The following is a 17758-nucleotide window of genomic DNA, read 5'->3' as shown; positions in this document are numbered from 1 at the left end:
CAAGCAGAAAGAGCGCCATTTCTAATTTGCAGTTCGGAAAATCGGATTTTTCCACATCACAGGTTTTAGGAATCAGTCACATCCCAGCACACAGCGCTGTGAAAAAAAGTTTTCTTTTACATATTAGCCACACTTGAATGCTTCAGATCATCAATCGATTTTTTTGGGATCAGACAAAAACAACCAAAGTAACTACAAAAATGCAGTTTTAAATGAGGACTGTGTTTAATAATACCAGCCGGGTCCTCTGTGGAGAAAGCAGCTCTCAATGAAACCTGAAAACAGGTTGTGCTACCCTCGGCTAGTAACTAGTAATGAGCCTTTCACACCACTGTGGAGGAATTTAGTCCATTCTTTTTTTAGGAATTTATTAATTCCACCACATCGGAGGCTGTTTGTCCATGAACGGCCCGTTTCAGGTCAAATCACAGCATCTCAGCTGGACTGAAATCAGGACTTGGGACTCCAAAATCTTCACTTAAGGCAGAAATAATGAGTAAGACATTTTATTTTATTTTAAAAATACATAGTTTATTCAGAAGTCATGTCAGTAGTGAATTGAGAACAGTAAATATCATTGAAATCCAAGGTTACAGCAAATCTTAGGACGAGGCGGGAACGATGACGATGTGGTGGGAAGTTAGTCGTCGGGAGCACTCCAGAAGCTTTACCCGGAAAATTCATGACGGGTTCTCAAACACCGACTCTGTGAAGTCCCTGTCAATTCAAAAACCAACAAGCCCTTTTTTTTATTTTCTCTCTTTTGCTTTGTATAAATGCCGCGTAATCTAATGATACGTTAATACAAAAGAAGTCATGGTCTCATCACATACAAAAAAAAAAAACCTGAAATAAAATAACATCATATATACAAGCCTCTGTACATAGTGGGGATATGATAAAAGAGACAGAAATCACGCCTTAATTAGCTTTTTTTTTGTTGTTGTGAAATACTTCAGAAAGAAGGCAGCTTTCGTCTGTCTCGCGTCGGGATAAAATCCTGAAGTGGCGTCGAGTGGAGAGACGACTTCTACAAATTCGCCGAGTCCCCGTCTGAGCTGCATCGCCGTCAAACCGAACGGAGGAGAAGAAAAAAGGTGGGGGGGGGGGGAGGCTGGGAAGAGGGGGCGGGCTGCTGGTGAGGTATTCATCTTGTCAAGCTGGGACAGGGAGCGAGGAATGTGTGGGTAAAAAAAAAAAAAAAAAAAAAAGAAAAGAAAAAAGAAAGAAATTTAAAAAACAAGCACTTTTCTGGGGGAACGGTTACTGCTGATGCTGTTTTTGTTGTGTTGTCAGTGTCTGGTTTTTGGTCCCACTGTCAGCTTCTTTTGTTTACTGTACAATTCCTGAATCGATGGAGGCCTGCTTCCTGGTGGTCTTTGGAGGAGGTGGAGGAGGGGTCTTGCTGGGGAGAGGAGGTGGAATGTGCTGCAAGGAGACAAAACGCAAATCCTGTTTTATTCACTTCAAAACAACTTTTATTCTTCACTTGAAAATCCACTAAACTCAAGGATTTTAAGCGAGATCCTCAAATATAGAGAAAAGATCAGCTTACGCAACAATGTTGGCTACACTAATGTTAAAATATATATGATTTTTATTTAAAATTTTCACACAAAAAAAACCAGATATAAAGATATTTATAGAATGTGAGGCAAGAACAATCATACCATCCATGTATTGTGCTTTTTCCAACCACAAGATGGTGTAATGAGTGTGTACTTGGTCGAGAGAGAATCTTTAACCATTAGAGGAACCACATTTTAAATGCAAACTGCAGAACATTAAACAAACAAAACGCTCTATTGCCACTGAACCCTGCCATCAGGAGAGAGCATTGAATTGAAATCAACACATCTCACGGTGTGGAGGTCGACTGAACAAACTACAGACAGACACAGACGTCTCAGCTGATTAAGCTGAGACGTCAACGGAAGAAGACAAGCGACACGGAGCGACGCGACGCGATGCGCCACTGACCGCCATCAGAGGCTGTCCATGAAGAGCGGCTGTCACTCTGGCTCAGAACATCTGTTCCCGCTACATTAGCGTCAGTCCGCCGCCGCCGCCGCCGCCGCCTGCTTTACTGCCCGTCCGCGGGCCGTGACAGCGGATAAATAAGATTAGTTAGCGGAGTGGCGAGGCAAGGGGACGGCTGGAGTGGGAGTGTGGAGAGACGAGCCGCTGATTAACAGCAGGAGAGCCTCTGATGGATGTGAGGGGCGAAGTAATCATCTAATCAATCACATCTGAGCGGCGAGCCGGCTCAGGGTGCGAGGATAAATAACGGCGGGGAGGACGGGCGGGCCGAGGCCCTCGCCGCCTGCACTTCTCTCTGGAAAAGATGGAGATGCGGCGCGAACGCGGATCCGAGCGGGACGGAGGAGGTCGACCCGGGTGTGGAGCGCTCGGCTTGTTTCATTACGAGAGGCGTGCATCATTAAGACGCCGCGCTCAGCTCTAATTAAAACACCTACTCTTTGATGCGGCGGGGGCGGCGGCGGCGTTGAGGGACTCGTCAGGTCTTGATTATCGAGCAGGTTGCCGTAATCAGCCGTGCTGCCTTTCACCGGCAGCGGGGGAGGGGTCTCGCCCATCCCGTTCAGCTCCAGACCTGCGCGAGAGGGGCGGCCGTCAGAACACAGTCGTCACACACACACACACACACACACACTCAGTGAAGCTGATCGCTCTCTTACTGGAAGCTGTGTGCAGGCTGAAGGAGAGCTTGCTCCTGGGCGTGATCGGCGGCGGTCCCGGGGAGGACGAGGAGTTGGAGGGAGGCGGAGGCGGTCCCGGAGACACGGACAGGCGCCGGTCTCCGCCGATCTGGTTCAGGACTTGACTCCTTGGCCTCTGAGGCCGCAGAGGGCTGATCTGTGTGATCGAACAGGTCGAGTCGTCAAAACGCTGCTTAAACAACTTCAGCTGTGGGGAAAACGAACTGAGACGGACTGAAATCCATCACAAGATTGATGATAATCACTTAAAGGGGGGAATCTGAGTCGACTGCCCTCGTATCCAGACGCACATTAACAGACTCTGTGCTCCTCGATGAGGACGCTTCTGGATGAATGGACTCGTTAGGCTGCGGCGTCTTATTTGTGGTTACTAATAATTGTTTGCACTGGAGAGCGTGTGTTTTTTCCTCACTTCATTATTGCTGGAATTACAATATGAAAAGAGAAATCCTCCGGGCGATCTCAAACATCTGGGTAATTGGCCGAACACAAAGGCTGAAAACACCGACGCGCTTCAATCTGGGCGTCACTTTTCAACGAAAAGTTAAAATGGAAATTTAAATCGGAGCTTTCAGTTGAGGATTGTGTCTTGAAATGCGGATGTGAGGAAAGAAGACGATACAAAAAGGCTAAAGGTCATCGTTGATAGCTGGGATTATGGTTTCATGGAGACTTTCCGACAGATGATTATGAACCGTACCGTCTCTGAGAGGATGACGGCTTCGGCCGGCTGCAGGGGGATCTCCGTGGTCTTCATCTCCTTGTCGAAGATCTCCTGGTGCTTGCTGTTCCTCTTCTCCTTCTTCTTCTCCTTGCGCTCCCTCTCCGGCTCGTCCCGGTCCAGCTTGTCCTGGGACTTGGTGTGGAGCTTCTTTGGGAGGAGCGGCTCCAGAGCGAATCTGAGCGGGAGACAGTGCGACAGCGGCCCCGGGGTGAGCTGCTGACCCGATCTTAACCTTCAATATGGACGCGCCTCACCGTAGCTGTAATAAATATCCTCAATAGTGTTAATTAAAGTGTGTGTTCATGTTCTGACTGGCGTCACACCTCTACGGCTGAACCATTCAGTGATCACACAACCAGAGAGCTCATCTCCTTTTTAATGGGGATACAGACTTTATGAGCAGCAGCAACAACAAAAGTCCAATAAAGTGCATCAGCAAATGTTCCAGAATGTCTTAAATTACTGGACACAGTGCAAAGTCTGTCATTATTTTGGCAGATGATAATAATTTTAAGGAGAAAACAAAAAAAAAGCACATTTTAACAACTCGTATAACCGAATGCCAAAGAGGCCGCGGGGCGTTCGAAGCCCCGGAGATGTGAGAAGCGGGCGTTACCCGTCAGAGCCGGGCCTGGAGGGCGAGTTGTCTGAGGAGATGGAGGTGACCGAGGCCACCGACAGCGGCCTCTGGGAGGAGGGCATGGTGAAGGAGCGCACCATGGAGGGGGGACGGGGCCCCCGCCGCTCGTCTGCCGCCGGCTGCCGGGAAACAAGGGAAAGCATGAGAACTTCTGGACTGGGGGAAAAAAAAAAAAAAGTATGTTCAAGCAAATAAAGAAAATCACACATCCGATGGGATTACGTCATGATCGCAGCCCCACAGGCGATGTCTTTTCTCTCACTTCAAAGGTCACTAGCCGCTCTCTTTTAAAGAGAAATCACCTCCTCACCTCCGGCCAGATTGAGGGGAAAAAAAAAAAAAAAAAGCTTGGCCAAGCAAGAATTATACGTCTAAAATGAGGAGAGAGATGGGAGATCGTCCCAGCCGGCAGTAAGTCACTGCTCACATGCTGACTTCAGCTAAAACACACACACACACACGCGCACACACACAATCATTAACAGCATTCTCCTTTCTGATCTGTTATCTGCAGTTTGATGTAAGAAAATGAAAAAAAAAATATAATAAAGAGAACAAAGATAGTGTCTAGATGTGTTTGTGTGGAAGAAAGAAAATTTCTCTGAGATTATAAAAGCAGAAAGACGAGCTTTTATGTCTTGTAGAGTAAAACCTTGAATAATAACAGGTAACGCTCATCACTCCCTCATCTCATCATTAATTAAGAAATCAGATAATTAGGTATACATGCACAAAGACATTGGAGTATCTGGGAGAATCTGAGTCTTTATCCAATTTACTAAAGCGTTTTCATGGCCACTTCAAAATTCTGATGACTCCAGAAACGGGATAATGATCAGCGTGCAGGAAAACGGCTCCAGTGTCTCCAAACCTCCAACAAAATAGCCCGAAATATAAACTAAATAGCTGCAAAGTCCATTAGAGGAGGTTCAATTCAACAATGAAGCTACAGGGGACTTTCAAGTCACAAAACGCAGAGGGAAAAAAGAAACTTGCCAGAGTTTTGACCCCGTACTGCTTCTCCACCTTCTCCCGCAGCTGTTTGAAGCAGGCCTCCAGGCGGTCGTGGAAAGGCCTCAGCGCCTCCGTCACCTTCTCCCCGTGGATCCGGACCCCCTCGGCCAGGTGTGGGATCTGCCGGAACAAGACGGCGACCGTGAGACAACCTGCATCCACCCGGCCCGGGGTTCGATTCTCCATCCATCAGAGGAATGCATTACTGTCCGGCCGGGTGCGTTTGATTTAAAGCGCGTGACCTTCGGCGCCTCGACTGTGAATATTCAGCACAGGCAGTGAATGTTGGTGAGTCGATATCTCAGAAACCTCACCCCCCTCACATACATAATAAACATGAAAATGACGGATCTTAAAGCCGGCTGCATGTACGGGATGAATGTTGCTTTTACCTCCGACGCAAATAACCGAGCAGAGCTCCCCTTTCAAGCTCGCCGCCGCCGCCGCTCACACTGCAGGAAGCTGGCGAATAACAAAATCTGAACACATAACAGAGGCAGCTCAGGTAGAGCGAGCGAGAGAGAGAGAGGGAGAGAGAGGGAGAGAGACAGCGAGCGAGACGGAGCGACTGAAAACTGGTAATTAGGAAACCCCGATGCCACAGTCGGTGTCAGCAAGCTCCGTCGACTAAATCTGGCAAGAGGAGGACGCGGCGTCTTCCCCCGGGAAGCCGGCGTCTGAGGGATTGGGTTTTTTTTTCCCCCTCTCCTCTGCTGGTTGAAATCACAGGTTAACTTTTTTTTTTTTTTTTTTTTTTTTAATTGGAGGTGTGTTTCGGTGCCGCACGCCATCTTTGGGCTGCGAAGAACAACCGACAGGAAGTGTCGCAGTCAACTTTCTTTACCATAGCAACTGTAAAAATATCCTGGAGCGGCGCTGCTCAAGGTGAACACACACCTCGTTCTTCTGAGCCCACGAATAACTGAAAACGATAAAGTAAATCGGCTCAGGTCGAGTGTGAGTGCTGTACGCTGTGATTTATGAGTAACAAATTCACCGAGACCCGGAGCAAACAATGAGAGACTGGCTCTGACTACAGAGACCCGGCCGGCGTGTGTGTCTAACCCGGGAGTTACCCAGGAATCCCGGGGGTCGGCTCGCCTTTCTTCCTCCCCTCCGAGGGAGAAAGCGGGAGCAGGAACCCACTTCACTCGGCTAGCACACAGCTCTGATCATCCCGTCTGTGATGCAACCTTTTGTAAGAATCTCCACTTGGTGCATGTTTTATTTACAGGTTTCAAATGAGGTGGGCTCATTACAGGGAGGGCAGATTGGTAATTCCACTGTAATGCCGACTGGAAAGGAAGGAAGAAGAAGAAAAAAAAGGAACTTCAGGTTCTGCACCATGTAATACATCACTCTCATATTTGAAGCTGTAAGCGATGATTGAAGCACACACTGGGCCGATCAGCTCGAAAAAAAAGAAAGAGAGAGCATTACATTGGCTGAAATCCAGGATTTTTCACTTCCTGAATGAAAGTTCTGGCACAGAAAGATAAATGAAAGCCAGGCTACAGACGCCCTGCAAGGATTTCCCCCGATATTGAGCACCTTCATCATCACTGCTGGGACCTCTTGGAGGGGAGACGAGACCGGGAAGCTAAAAAAAAAAAAAAAAACCGCAGGAATGAGAAGAGAAGGTAGAGGGGGGAGAGGACTTGGAAGGACGAACTGTTGTGAAACGAGAAAGCTATGACAAAAAAAAAAAAAAAAAAAAAAAACTGCGAGAGTGAAAGCTGAGGCAAGATTCACGTCTCCCAGGATACCCACATCTTTTTATAGACCTTAGGATGATTGAGTGCGACTGAGTGGCGGCACAGCAACAGCATCCTGCTCGGCGGCTGCACTGCGATAAGCTCATTGCAGGAGACGCTCAAGGTTGCCAATAAACACACATCGGTTATGCACGGGCCTTGAACACGCGCACACACACATGTGCAATTAGCTTGATTTCATGTAACAACCTTTTAAAGTCGATTTTATTCTTTTCCATCGGTCTGAAACGGATGAGGTTCGGGTGATCATGCGCACCAAAGGAGTCGGAGGGGAGCGCCGCCTGATTAAATATTAGCCTTGTATTGATTATAAACAAGGCTGGTGTTTTCCCCGTGTTCACCAGATGTGTACATTGTGTTGTTTGGAGCCGTGACAAAGTGGCCTGCCGCGGCGCTCCCGCAACTCCGCTGAATATCGTTTACTTCACACCCGCCCCGCGGATCGGACTTGCTGTATGGCGGCCAACTGTGTCCGAGCGCCGCCAAGGGATGAACGCCTAAAGAAATCGCACACTGGCACAGGTGAGGCGCAGATGCTCGCTCATGACGACATCTGTCAGCCGCTCCCGCGCCGTAATAAAATCAGCCCGGAACACTTGATGAAGCTCGAGATGGAGGGGCTTCTGTGCCTCTTCGGAGAAGAAGCAGTAATTTACCGGTAAATGTGGCGTAAACGATAAACTACATAACAAGCCAATAAAGGTTTATTGCGCATTAAGAGAGATTGCTTTTAGAATAAAGCGGCAAATCTAATTATAAAAAAAAATAAAATAAATAAGTGTATGGATGGTGTTGGCGGTATCTGCTGCGGCTCATGTCCACAGCGCAGACAGTTACTACCAGGGGTTAATATCGCTGCCGTCTCTCAGAGCTCACTGTTCTTAAGTGAGCGCTGTCACTCAAACACACACACACACACACACACACACACACAAAAAACTTTTGAAACACCCGTGGATGCAGGGCCGGCCGCTCCGGCTGCGAGTTGCTTGGTATTAATGCTATGATGACATATTACAACCTTTCGCGAAGGTCAGAAGGGTCCTGGAGGTGTACACAGCCAGCGGTGAGTCAGACGGACTAATAAGCAGACGGACTCCACAACATACCAGACGGAGCAGCCTCTGTCAAGAAATACCGCCGAGTTCAAAGATTTGGTTTTATATTTCTGAAAACTGCTTCCTGAAGTCTGTGATTCGACGTATTGATCAGTCAGTCACTTAAATAAGTTTAGATACTAATGTAGGGATCTGTCCAGGGGGTCCAATTATTGTTCTGTGTGCAGAAGGGGGGAAAAAAACCCACCATAATGCTGTTTTTCGTATGTGAGGGCCTTTTTATCCGATGCTGAAATGGGTTTGGCTCCTTCAGAGCTGAGCAGGAGACTCACTGACACGACTGCTGGCTGCTTTTGTGTCGTGACGGTTATAAAAATAACTGATAGGTCTTAGAGGTAGAAATCCAGCCTCGCACTCTAACCTTGTCACAAATAATGTATGTGTGATACTCGCAACCTTGCAGGAGCGATGAGGCGGCGACATATTTATTTTTAGGTTAACCTCCCCGGCTCTGACAGCGTTCGACTTCAATCGCTGATATCCTGCGTTTTTTTTTTTTCCCACGTCCCCATTTAAAAGTCTTCAAATATAACACGCCAGACAAATGGAAAGCTGTGGCCATTTAAACAGACGACGACAACAACACAATACCTGCAAATATCAAATCAAATGACTGCATGAGTGGCGTCACAAACCGAGCTGGAAGAAGAAACTTTTCACCTCATGGAGACAAAAGGTTTCTCCAACACAAAAGAGCCCAACTTCTTCTTCTTCTTCTTTTTTTTTTTTTTAATTTGGAGTTTCTCCAGCAATGCAGAGCACAAAGTTAACCTATTTTCCAACAACTGAGAGCAGAACAGCTTTCGAAAATTCAATTAACTTTCTCTTTCCTTGCAGCGAGCGACAGGAAGAAGGCACCAAAAAAAAAAAAAAAAAAATATCTGTGCTCTGGATTGTTGGAGAACCAGGAAGGAAAAACTTCGACTTTTTAAGAACCGAATGCCGCCGCTGCTGATCTTTTGCTGTCTCTCCGCGGCGGAGCATCCCCACAACCACAGCGTATTTGCTCCAGCACTCTCCCTTTGCCATTATCGCCGCTGAACTCTTTAACACACTTTCCCCCGCCGTCGGACGCTCCTGGCGCCGCTCTCAGAACTTCTTCAGAGTACATTACGTTTCCAGGTATAACCTTTCAAAGTTACTGCGCCGCTTTGGTGAGGTTTCAGTCATAAACGCTGTAATATACAGCAGAGAACAAGTACTCTTTAGCATTTAAACACTTCGCTCATATATCTGAAGGTCTTCCAGTTGTAAAAATACACTTTGGGGCGTCTGGAGGGCTTTTAACCGGGGCTGCACGCATCCCGAGTCCCAAACGGTGGGAATTCCATTAAATGACTCCCACCTACAACAATTTGAGCTGCAGTGACTCAGATATCATTTCAGCAGCGGAGCGAATAGCCCAGAATGAATGAAAAAAGTGTTAATATAGAAGACGTATTCTGAATATTATTTGAGACACAGGATATATAAAGAACCAGAGGCTTCGCCTTAATGACACGCGTGTCGCACACACAGGAAATGCATCCCTCGCTCTCTCACCTGCCAGGCGATAAGATCCTTCAGTTTTTCTATCTTCTCAAGGTCCTCGGGGTGCTCCAGCATGTACTTCTCATTGAAGAAGGCCTGAGGAAGGCGGGGAAGAAACACTGATGTAAACGTGCTCGTATGAAAGGGGGAAAGAGAGAAAAAAAATAAATGAAATGTGACATTCGTGATATATAAAGAAATAAAGGACTGAGAGGAGAGCTTTTCTGATGGAGGGTTCTGTTACGATGAGAAAAATTTAGTTAGGACCGCCGCCTCGCCTCGGTCACCGAGATGAAGGAGTGACCCGAGGGTGAAGAATTCCCATCGCTCCTCACACGGCGCGGCTTCTCCAGACTAGTATGAATCTATTCCTGGGAAAGGAACGCCAGGCGGGACGCCGCCAAGCCGCTGTTTTCACTCTTCTTTTCTTTCCCAAACCTTTTAATGTGATGTCAAAAAAAAAAAGAATAAAAAAAAGTTCTTTCTTCATATCTCTCACGATTACGTGTGGATGACACGAGAGATGTGATGAAAAACAAGATTCAAAGAAGATTGAGTTGAAAAAAAAAACTTCAGCTCATATCAAACGAAACATATTCGATGTGACCTTTGATACGGAGCAGAAAAACAATACGCGCAACGCTGCTTCTCTGTTTGAAGGCGCTGAAGCTTCCGGGCCGTTCTGAATGATAATCTGTAAAGAACGCCTCGTCTTCGGGTTCGCTACCTTTTCGTAGTTGGTGAAGCCTCCCATGACGGCCGGGTCCACGATGCCGTTCAGCAGCATGGAGAGGGGATTGATGGGGAGGTTGGGATCGCTGAGATGCCGCTGCACCATGCTGCTGATCTTCTCGTTGGTGAGCTGCATGGTTTCCATGGCGTTCTCCAGCGGGCTGATCTCCTCCTGCGCAGAAGGAGGCGTCGTCGTCGCGTATTAGCGCCCGCTCACCGGCTTCACCGTACATCACCCATTAATCACTGCCGTCTGGGCGATTCCCACAATCAAGTGGGAGCATTTCGCGTTCACATACTCGGGGAAAGGTTATTAGAAGATGGGCTCAGGAAGCTCTAACTGCGCACATAAATCATAGAGAACAGAGCAGCAATGAATCATCTTTTCTGTGTGTCCATACATGAACCTGCAGCTGTCGAATGAAGATGGATCGTGTGTTTGGTGTGAGGGAATCTCAATTCCCCCGTCAACAAAACACGCGAGGCAATTCTGAGATAAAAGATGAATAAAACTCTTCTACTGTAACTCCATATGGGTACTTCTCCTCCTCCTGGTTGTAAGAGTCGAGGAGAAACATGAGTGGATGGTTGACTAAATGTCAAGATTTAGACCCGAGCCAAAAAAGCCGCTGCGCCAGTTTGGACAAATCTCCAATCTGTCCCGGTGCGTCTCGGGCCAGCTCGATAAAAGGAATCGTCAGATGGAGGGATTAGGCCTGGAGAATCTCAGCCCAGTCATTAAACTTTAAATAGGGAGCGTGACCTCGGGGACCCGGCCTCATCTGGAGGCCAAGCTGCTCCTGACGCTGTGTTCCAGCTCCAGCCCGAAGGAAGAGGTGTCCGCTCTGCGTCAGCGCCAGGACGGGGAGTTACGCTGCGCGACGTGGACGTGGGAGCGGCGGAGGTGGGGAGAATATCCCGCTGCCTGCTGTGTGGGCTTCATGAAGTCTTCATGAATGCGTAAACAACGGACTTTGGTGAACATTCTGGCTCAGGACAACTCCTCAAGAGCGTGAGGAATAATACAAAATAATGTGTTGAAGTAACTTTTCCACTAACTAGCATTCAGAGAATAGTAAACTTCAGCTGTGGAGCACATGGAAATGACAAATCAGAGCAGCAAGTGAATGAACTGATTGTAAAATATTTAAAGTTGACCAGCTACGGGTAAGAGGCGCATTTGTTTTTGCGTCTGCCGAATGACTCTGATCTGTATTTTAACCTGCTCCGACTTACATCACTGCTCTCATTTCTCCGTGCTTCCCATCCCGACAGACTGCATCTCAGCCCAAAACGAGGACAACCAGACCAGCATTTTAAAAAGTCAAAACAACAGAGCAAAAATAATAAAATTTTAATGCAATTTCAGTTGGACGGGAGGGGGGAAATGCGCCCATTCTCACTCTGACGGTAAACACTGCAGTGATTTGTTGCAGTCAGCCAGCCCTCGCTTTCTAAAGGGGTTTTCAATACGGCGGTTCCAGGTAGCTGCAGAGAATCAACGCAGTGCGAGGCCCGAGCCGGCCTCCGGTCCTACTTGTGCTGTATCGCTATTTCCAGTGAAAACAGGGACGCCGGGCGGATCGATGCGGGTCATCTGACGGAGCGAGCGGACGTGCCCTGCCTCCCGTCTGGGGAGCCGAGCGCCTGCATCCACGCCGCTGTCCATACCGCTTAAGTGGACAAATCACATCGATCGCCTTTAAGCAAGCCTGCTGATTCTGCTCTGATTAGGAGGCCCGGCCTGGCACACGGGCCCCTCATACTCACTGTGGACACCGACTTGACTTCAAACCAGCGCAGGATGCCAGGAAGTTTGTACGCCGTCGTGTAAGTGGTCCGCTCGATCCACATGTTCTGCAGGAAGAAAAGACGAGATCAGTCGAAGAAGAGGCGATCTGTCACGAGAGTGTACTTAACGCTCCCTCCAGAGAGAGAGAGAGAGATGGCAAATTACAAAGACGGCGTGCGACACTGACACGTTTTAATCGATGTGACAGACACAATACGTCTGGCGCTAGACGCTCATCATTTCTCTGTCGGGACGGACGAGGGTCCGATCAGTCTGACAACAGGCAAAAAGTCTGTGATGAGTTAAATACGCCGTCCTCGTCTGCTGGAGTGACGCCGCAGCAAACGCACAGCAAAGCATGACTGGATTTAATTTGTCATCCTCGCCGCTGCTACCTGGATATTAGCTATGCAGAGCGATGTATTTACTGAAGACACTATAAATCAGAATTGAGTGAGATGAGGTATTGGATCCAATATGAGGAAAAACTGACAGGCTGTGCCAAAGGAAAGTAAACAAAACACACAAACTGATAAATAAATAAGTGTTACCGCAAACTCGTTGTCCGGATCCTTCTCCCCCTTCCTCACCGGCCTGGAATACTGGAATTTATGGACTTCATTTACGGTGTAGAAGCTGGAAAACAACAACGGCGCCTTGGTAAATTACAGCCATTGAGGGAAATTTACAGCCCGATCCAGAGGTTGATTGCTTTTTTTTTTTTCCTTGAGGTCAAGCACAGGACAGGGCGCCTTCAAGGCCGCCTCCGACGCGAGCCGCGACATTTCACATGTTGGTTCTGACCGTCTGCGGTTTGATTTCATCTCCATTAAAGAAACATTGATTTTGAGGGGCGGCAGACAGCGGCGCCTGCTCTCCGCCGTCCATGCAGATAAGACGCGGCATATGTGGCGGAGACACATGACTGGCAGGGATGAACTTTGTTAAATCAGGTTAATAGAGTTTCCACCGCGGGGAAATGACGGCCGGGGGTAAGCTGTCTGGGCGCATGCACGGTTTACGCCGCGGAGACAAATTTCTCGCTCGTTTTGCGTCTCTATTTGCTTCTGTTGCCGACAGAAAGAGAGACGGATCCGCGCTCTCCTGGGGAAACGACTACAGAGCTATTATCCTCTCGCACCATATTGCGGATCCCATTCCTGAAACCGCACCATATGGTTCAAAGAGCGAGCTTTGGCTTTAATAGCAAATAATTATAAATAAGTTATGGGATGAATCTGTGCTGCTCCAGCTCGGCTTGCTGCACCAAGTGGCGGCGGGTGCAGCTGGTCTCGAAATGAGCTGTGGTCAAGAGCTTTTCAACTTTAATGCCAAGTCGAGAAAGTGATTTTTTTTGCTTTTGACAACAAAAACAACATCTTCAGACCGCGGCGCCGGGTTTTCTCTTTATTCTAGGGTGCAGAGTGTAACGTGTGTACTTAAGACAAGTGTCCCAAACAAATGTGCAATCTGTTGGTGGACGGAGGAGGCCACGCTTCTTTCTGCAGAGCAGGGCTGTTCTGGCAGCAGGAGGGGAATCCACACCGAATCAGGCAGGCGGTCGTAATGTTTTGGCCGATCATTGTTTACGTCTCTGGTGCAGAACTAAACAGAATCACTTTCTCGCCGTCTTTGAAATTAGTTCAATCAACACGATAGCGTCAAACGGGATCTAAGTGATGATGATGAATAATTTTATTCTCTTTAGGGGTTTGAACTGCCACAGAGCCAACATTTATTTGTTTTTTGTTTTTTTTTTTTCAGGTAGAGCACAATTAAATGGGATTTTGCATTTGTGCTGTTTCAGTTTAAATGGTGACTGACAACATGTCAGGAGGATTGCAGGCGACCTGGCGCTCCACCACACAGCACGTGCTTAGAAAGGTCCAAATGGACGTCCTAATGTTTTAAATAATGAACGTCCCACACCGAGCATCTGCTAAAAAAATAATAATAAAAAAAACTCAATATTTCCACTCAAACCACTCACATTACAATTAATGAGATTAATAACACAGAAGTCATGATGGGAATACTGCCACCGTGTAGCATCAAGCTACACAGATAAACAGATTAGCGAAGTGGCTTTCGATCAGCTGTGCAACACCAATTAACCCTTTTGCATGCCATTTGCTGGCAGGCTGGAGATGATGGAGTGTGTTCTGGCGAGGCAAGGTCAGGATGGGAATGTGCTCCGCCTGCTGATCTGACCCTGCGGTTCAACGCGGCCAGGTCTCATTGCTATGCACCGCTGATCCTTTCACCGAACGAGAGAGTAAATGAGAGGAAAGGAGAGAAAGGGACAAAAGAGAGAGAGAGAGAGGGACGAGTGGGAATCGCTGGAATAAGAGGCAGGGCTGGCAGAGACCAAAGACGCACAGTTGGTGTGGAACAGTCAACCGTCGCTCTCTAAACATGGCTGTTTAATCTGGGCTATTAACAGAGTTACATATTCCAATCAGACAAGGTTAGTCAACACGCCAACAGGCTGCCGAGGGGATCAGCCGAGGAGGACGAGTCCGTAGCTGCAGGCCGGCGATAAGATCAGCGCCCAGGTATATTTGCCCAAAGCTTTTCCCATGTAAATGTCCTCTTTTAATTACGTCCACTGATGCGTTGGGTGGCATATCAAAGTGAATTTGCTCAGCTTAGCGATGCGGCGCGTGGCCGCCGTGCAGTGTGTGCACAAGCGGGGAGTGGAGGGTCTCGCTGTTTGCCGTGGCCCTGATCCTCCACACAGCGGTATTAATGATGTCGGGCAAACAATGTTGCGCTTGGCGCCGGCGCGTCGAGGCAGATGGCCCGGCGAAAGTTAATAACCGCGAGAACAACGGGAAGGTCAACCGGCGCTTGTTCTACAGAGATCGGGATTTGATCGCCCTCGCCCCGGCGATCTGACGCTTTTCTCCGCCGCGCCGGACCGACTGCGGACAGGAAATTGGGCGTCGCTGCTTTGAAATGCGCGCCGTGTGACTCGGACTGCGAAGGGGCGGCGCCGGCGCTCTCTGCGCTTACCTGACGATCTGCTCGGACACAGGCTTGTTCTGAAACTTGGCAGGCAGGTCCAGGATGGGCTTCACTGTGAAACACTGGATGTCTTCAGCAGGAACGTCAAGAAAATATCTCATGATGGAAAAAAGATTTCACATCTATTTCACTCTTCAAATTTATCTTTCTTTTTTTAATGAACACGATTTTCTTTTAGTTAATGTCCAGTAATATATAATACTGTCAACAACTAATCTACAGCAAATTAAAAAATATGAGTTAATTTTATTGATATTCTTGATGTTTTCAATCGTATTCTTAATTTGTGTCATCATATCTTTAAACTGAATTTAAACGAATCAGTCATAAAGAGGATACACTGTCCAGAGGAAGACTTGGTGTCCTCGCTGGGCGGAGTGGTCGTCTTCATCTTTTCCGCGTTGGGAAACTGAGTTAGAAGACGGGCCTCGAAGTCCTCTCGGCGCTCATACTCCTTCCCACGGTAGATGAACATCTTGTTCTGGAAGACCAAGAAGAAGACGCTGAAATACACCTTTGTTTATAAATGTATCAGCATTGATGGCACAAAAACAGCGTAACTTTACGGTCGGGTCACAGGAGGATTATTACCCGTGGTTGGTATTCATTCATGGATGACAGAATTACCATAATCTCCATAATTTAATACACTCAGATGAAGGTGACACAAAGTTCTTGGCATGGACTCAGGGATTCCAGCTGAGAGCTTACAGGGGAGGATTTATGTTTCGCAAACTAACAGATTGAAAATGCTAACGACCATATTTTCGCCCACAGATGTTTGCCGATAATAAAAAGAAAAACAAAAACGTTCCTATATTTCTGACTCTCATTCCATCATACTTGATTCAGTGAAATAAAAGTAATGCGTGCCCTTAAACCTGCAGGAAAACTAAAATCTGCCTACCAACAAGCAGCTGAAGCACTTCATTCGTGCTCACCTGTCGAGCGCTTAATTTATATTTCTATGAATCATTCAAGTCTGATCAAGGACACCTGAGCCGTTTTTTTTCCAGAGCTGCTTGCTTATTTACCGGAGCAGGACACGTATCCGCATCCCTCTGCTGAGCATTCAGATCAGGCATCGTGCAGACGCCTCAATGTCGCGAGTCTCATTCTCATTACCCTCAAACCTTCTCCGACCAGAAAATAACTGTCATTGAGATTATAATTCACGCTAAAACGGTCTTTTTCGTCCGTTGCTAGTGGGTGAAAAGGCAATTTCATAGAGCCGAAAGACAAAACAGCAACAGTTCATCGAACCGCAATGAATGTCATCAAGTTTGAAATAAAACGCACGCTGTCAGGATCGAAGCTGCGAGCGAGACAGGAAAACTTAACATTTATTGTCGCAGCCTCTTGGCGAACACGGCGACGGCTAATATTTACAAAAAGGAGCAGACCCGTCCTTTGAATCCAGGGCACAATGGGATGCGGTTTAACATACGCCGAGGCCGAGCGGGCCGCATTTTATTCCAAAACAAGAAATAAATCATAAGAACGGAGTCGCGCAGAGTGCTTCTAAAAATGCATGAGCCAGGAACGTCTCCTGCGTCTGGCTGAGTGTGCTCGGGGGTCCATCTGAGGAACGTCCTGAGTGATCCGACGTGACGGCTCATAGCCGGGCGTCTCCGAACGCGGCGTCTGAGGATACATATTTCAGACTGATTTTCACACACACCCTCCGCCGCTCTTTAGACCGAGCCGCTGCCGGGAACTCGATGCGGAGATGAAGTGAGGTTCGCGTGTGGCGGCGAGAGAAGTGAGAGGTCAACAAAAACTTGCCGACGACGCGTGGAGGGAGGGGAGATAACATTAGAGGAAATAAATGTAATATCAGACGGGATGACTGACTCACCTGAAAGCAATTTAGGAGGCTTTTTATTTTTTTTTATTTTTGAAGGGCAAAGAACTAGAATAGGAGCTCCGCATCCAAGGCTCAGAGCTCCTCTGCAAGGTATTGTAGCTTGAATGGTAAATGGAGATGAATATTATGTACTTGACTTGAAATGTAAAAAGAAATCTGAGACATTTTCTGTTTTTTTCCTAAAAAAAAAAAAAAAAATCAATCAGCTCAAAATAAACGGTGTGATCTAAAGCAGCACGTCTTCTCTTTCTTCGGAGCAAATCCAAACCTTTTCTCTTAACATCACAGTGAAGCCAAACAAACTCTGTAAATCTAGTTATGAAAATCTGAAAGCAGGAAAAAAACCCTAAAGGTTTGGAACCTCTGATCTGCAGCGATTCACCAGAATCTTGGTATTTAACTATATCGCCAGCTGGTAGATCATAAGTAGCTGAATTAAACATCTGTGCATAAAATCAATTTCTAAAGGGGAATAGATACAAAATGCCTCTTCAGGGTATTGATTTGTTTTCACATAACAGGCTTTTCCCTGAGGACGCCGCGATGCGGCAGCACAGGAATATGAGTTGTGACCGAGGGCACGCTTAACTATATTTATCTTAATTAGTCGCCCTGACCTGAAAAAAAATTTCCCAAGATGCCGACAGATTTATTAACGTAGTTGCAAAAAGTGCATCAAGAGGGCAGAGAAGTTCACAGATTTCATAAAAGCAGCAATTTAAGTGCAGAAGCACGGGACGACTGACTCGGACTTCACTACAATCAAAAGGTTTGTGCCCGATTAGCCTGATCTGACAC

At 47.3% G+C, this 17758-nt stretch overlaps 1 protein-coding gene across 3 annotated transcripts in view; it reads right to left on the bottom strand.

Annotated features, from left to right (window-relative positions):
• Positions 1-512: 512 nt before the first annotated feature.
• Positions 513-17758, bottom strand: part of dock1 (dedicator of cytokinesis 1) — a 135922-nt gene continuing 118676 nt past the window's right edge. For all 3 annotated transcript variants that reach the window (XM_030097503.1, XM_030097504.1, XM_030097505.1), the window contains 12 exons: positions 15433-15574; positions 15082-15163; positions 12618-12702; positions 12045-12131; positions 10270-10446; positions 9555-9638; positions 5102-5239; positions 4082-4224; positions 3442-3640; positions 2700-2877; positions 2478-2614; positions 513-1428 (listed from right to left, as the gene is read on the bottom strand). In XM_030097503.1, coding sequence (XP_029953363.1) covers positions 1333-1428; positions 2478-2614; positions 2700-2877; positions 3442-3640; positions 4082-4224; positions 5102-5239; positions 9555-9638; positions 10270-10446; positions 12045-12131; positions 12618-12702; positions 15082-15163; positions 15433-15574 — 1548 coding nt within the window. In that variant the 3' untranslated portion in view covers positions 513-1332. The remainder of the gene's footprint in view (positions 1429-2477; positions 2615-2699; positions 2878-3441; positions 3641-4081; positions 4225-5101; positions 5240-9554; positions 9639-10269; positions 10447-12044; positions 12132-12617; positions 12703-15081; positions 15164-15432; positions 15575-17758) is intronic.

The sequence above is a fragment of the Salarias fasciatus genome, chromosome 8, assembly GCF_902148845.1.
Source record: "Salarias fasciatus chromosome 8, fSalaFa1.1, whole genome shotgun sequence".
NCBI lineage: Eukaryota > Metazoa > Chordata > Actinopteri > Blenniiformes > Blenniidae > Salarias > Salarias fasciatus.
Note: the sequence above shows the minus strand (reverse complement) of the source record. Positions and strands in the feature narration are given on the sequence as shown.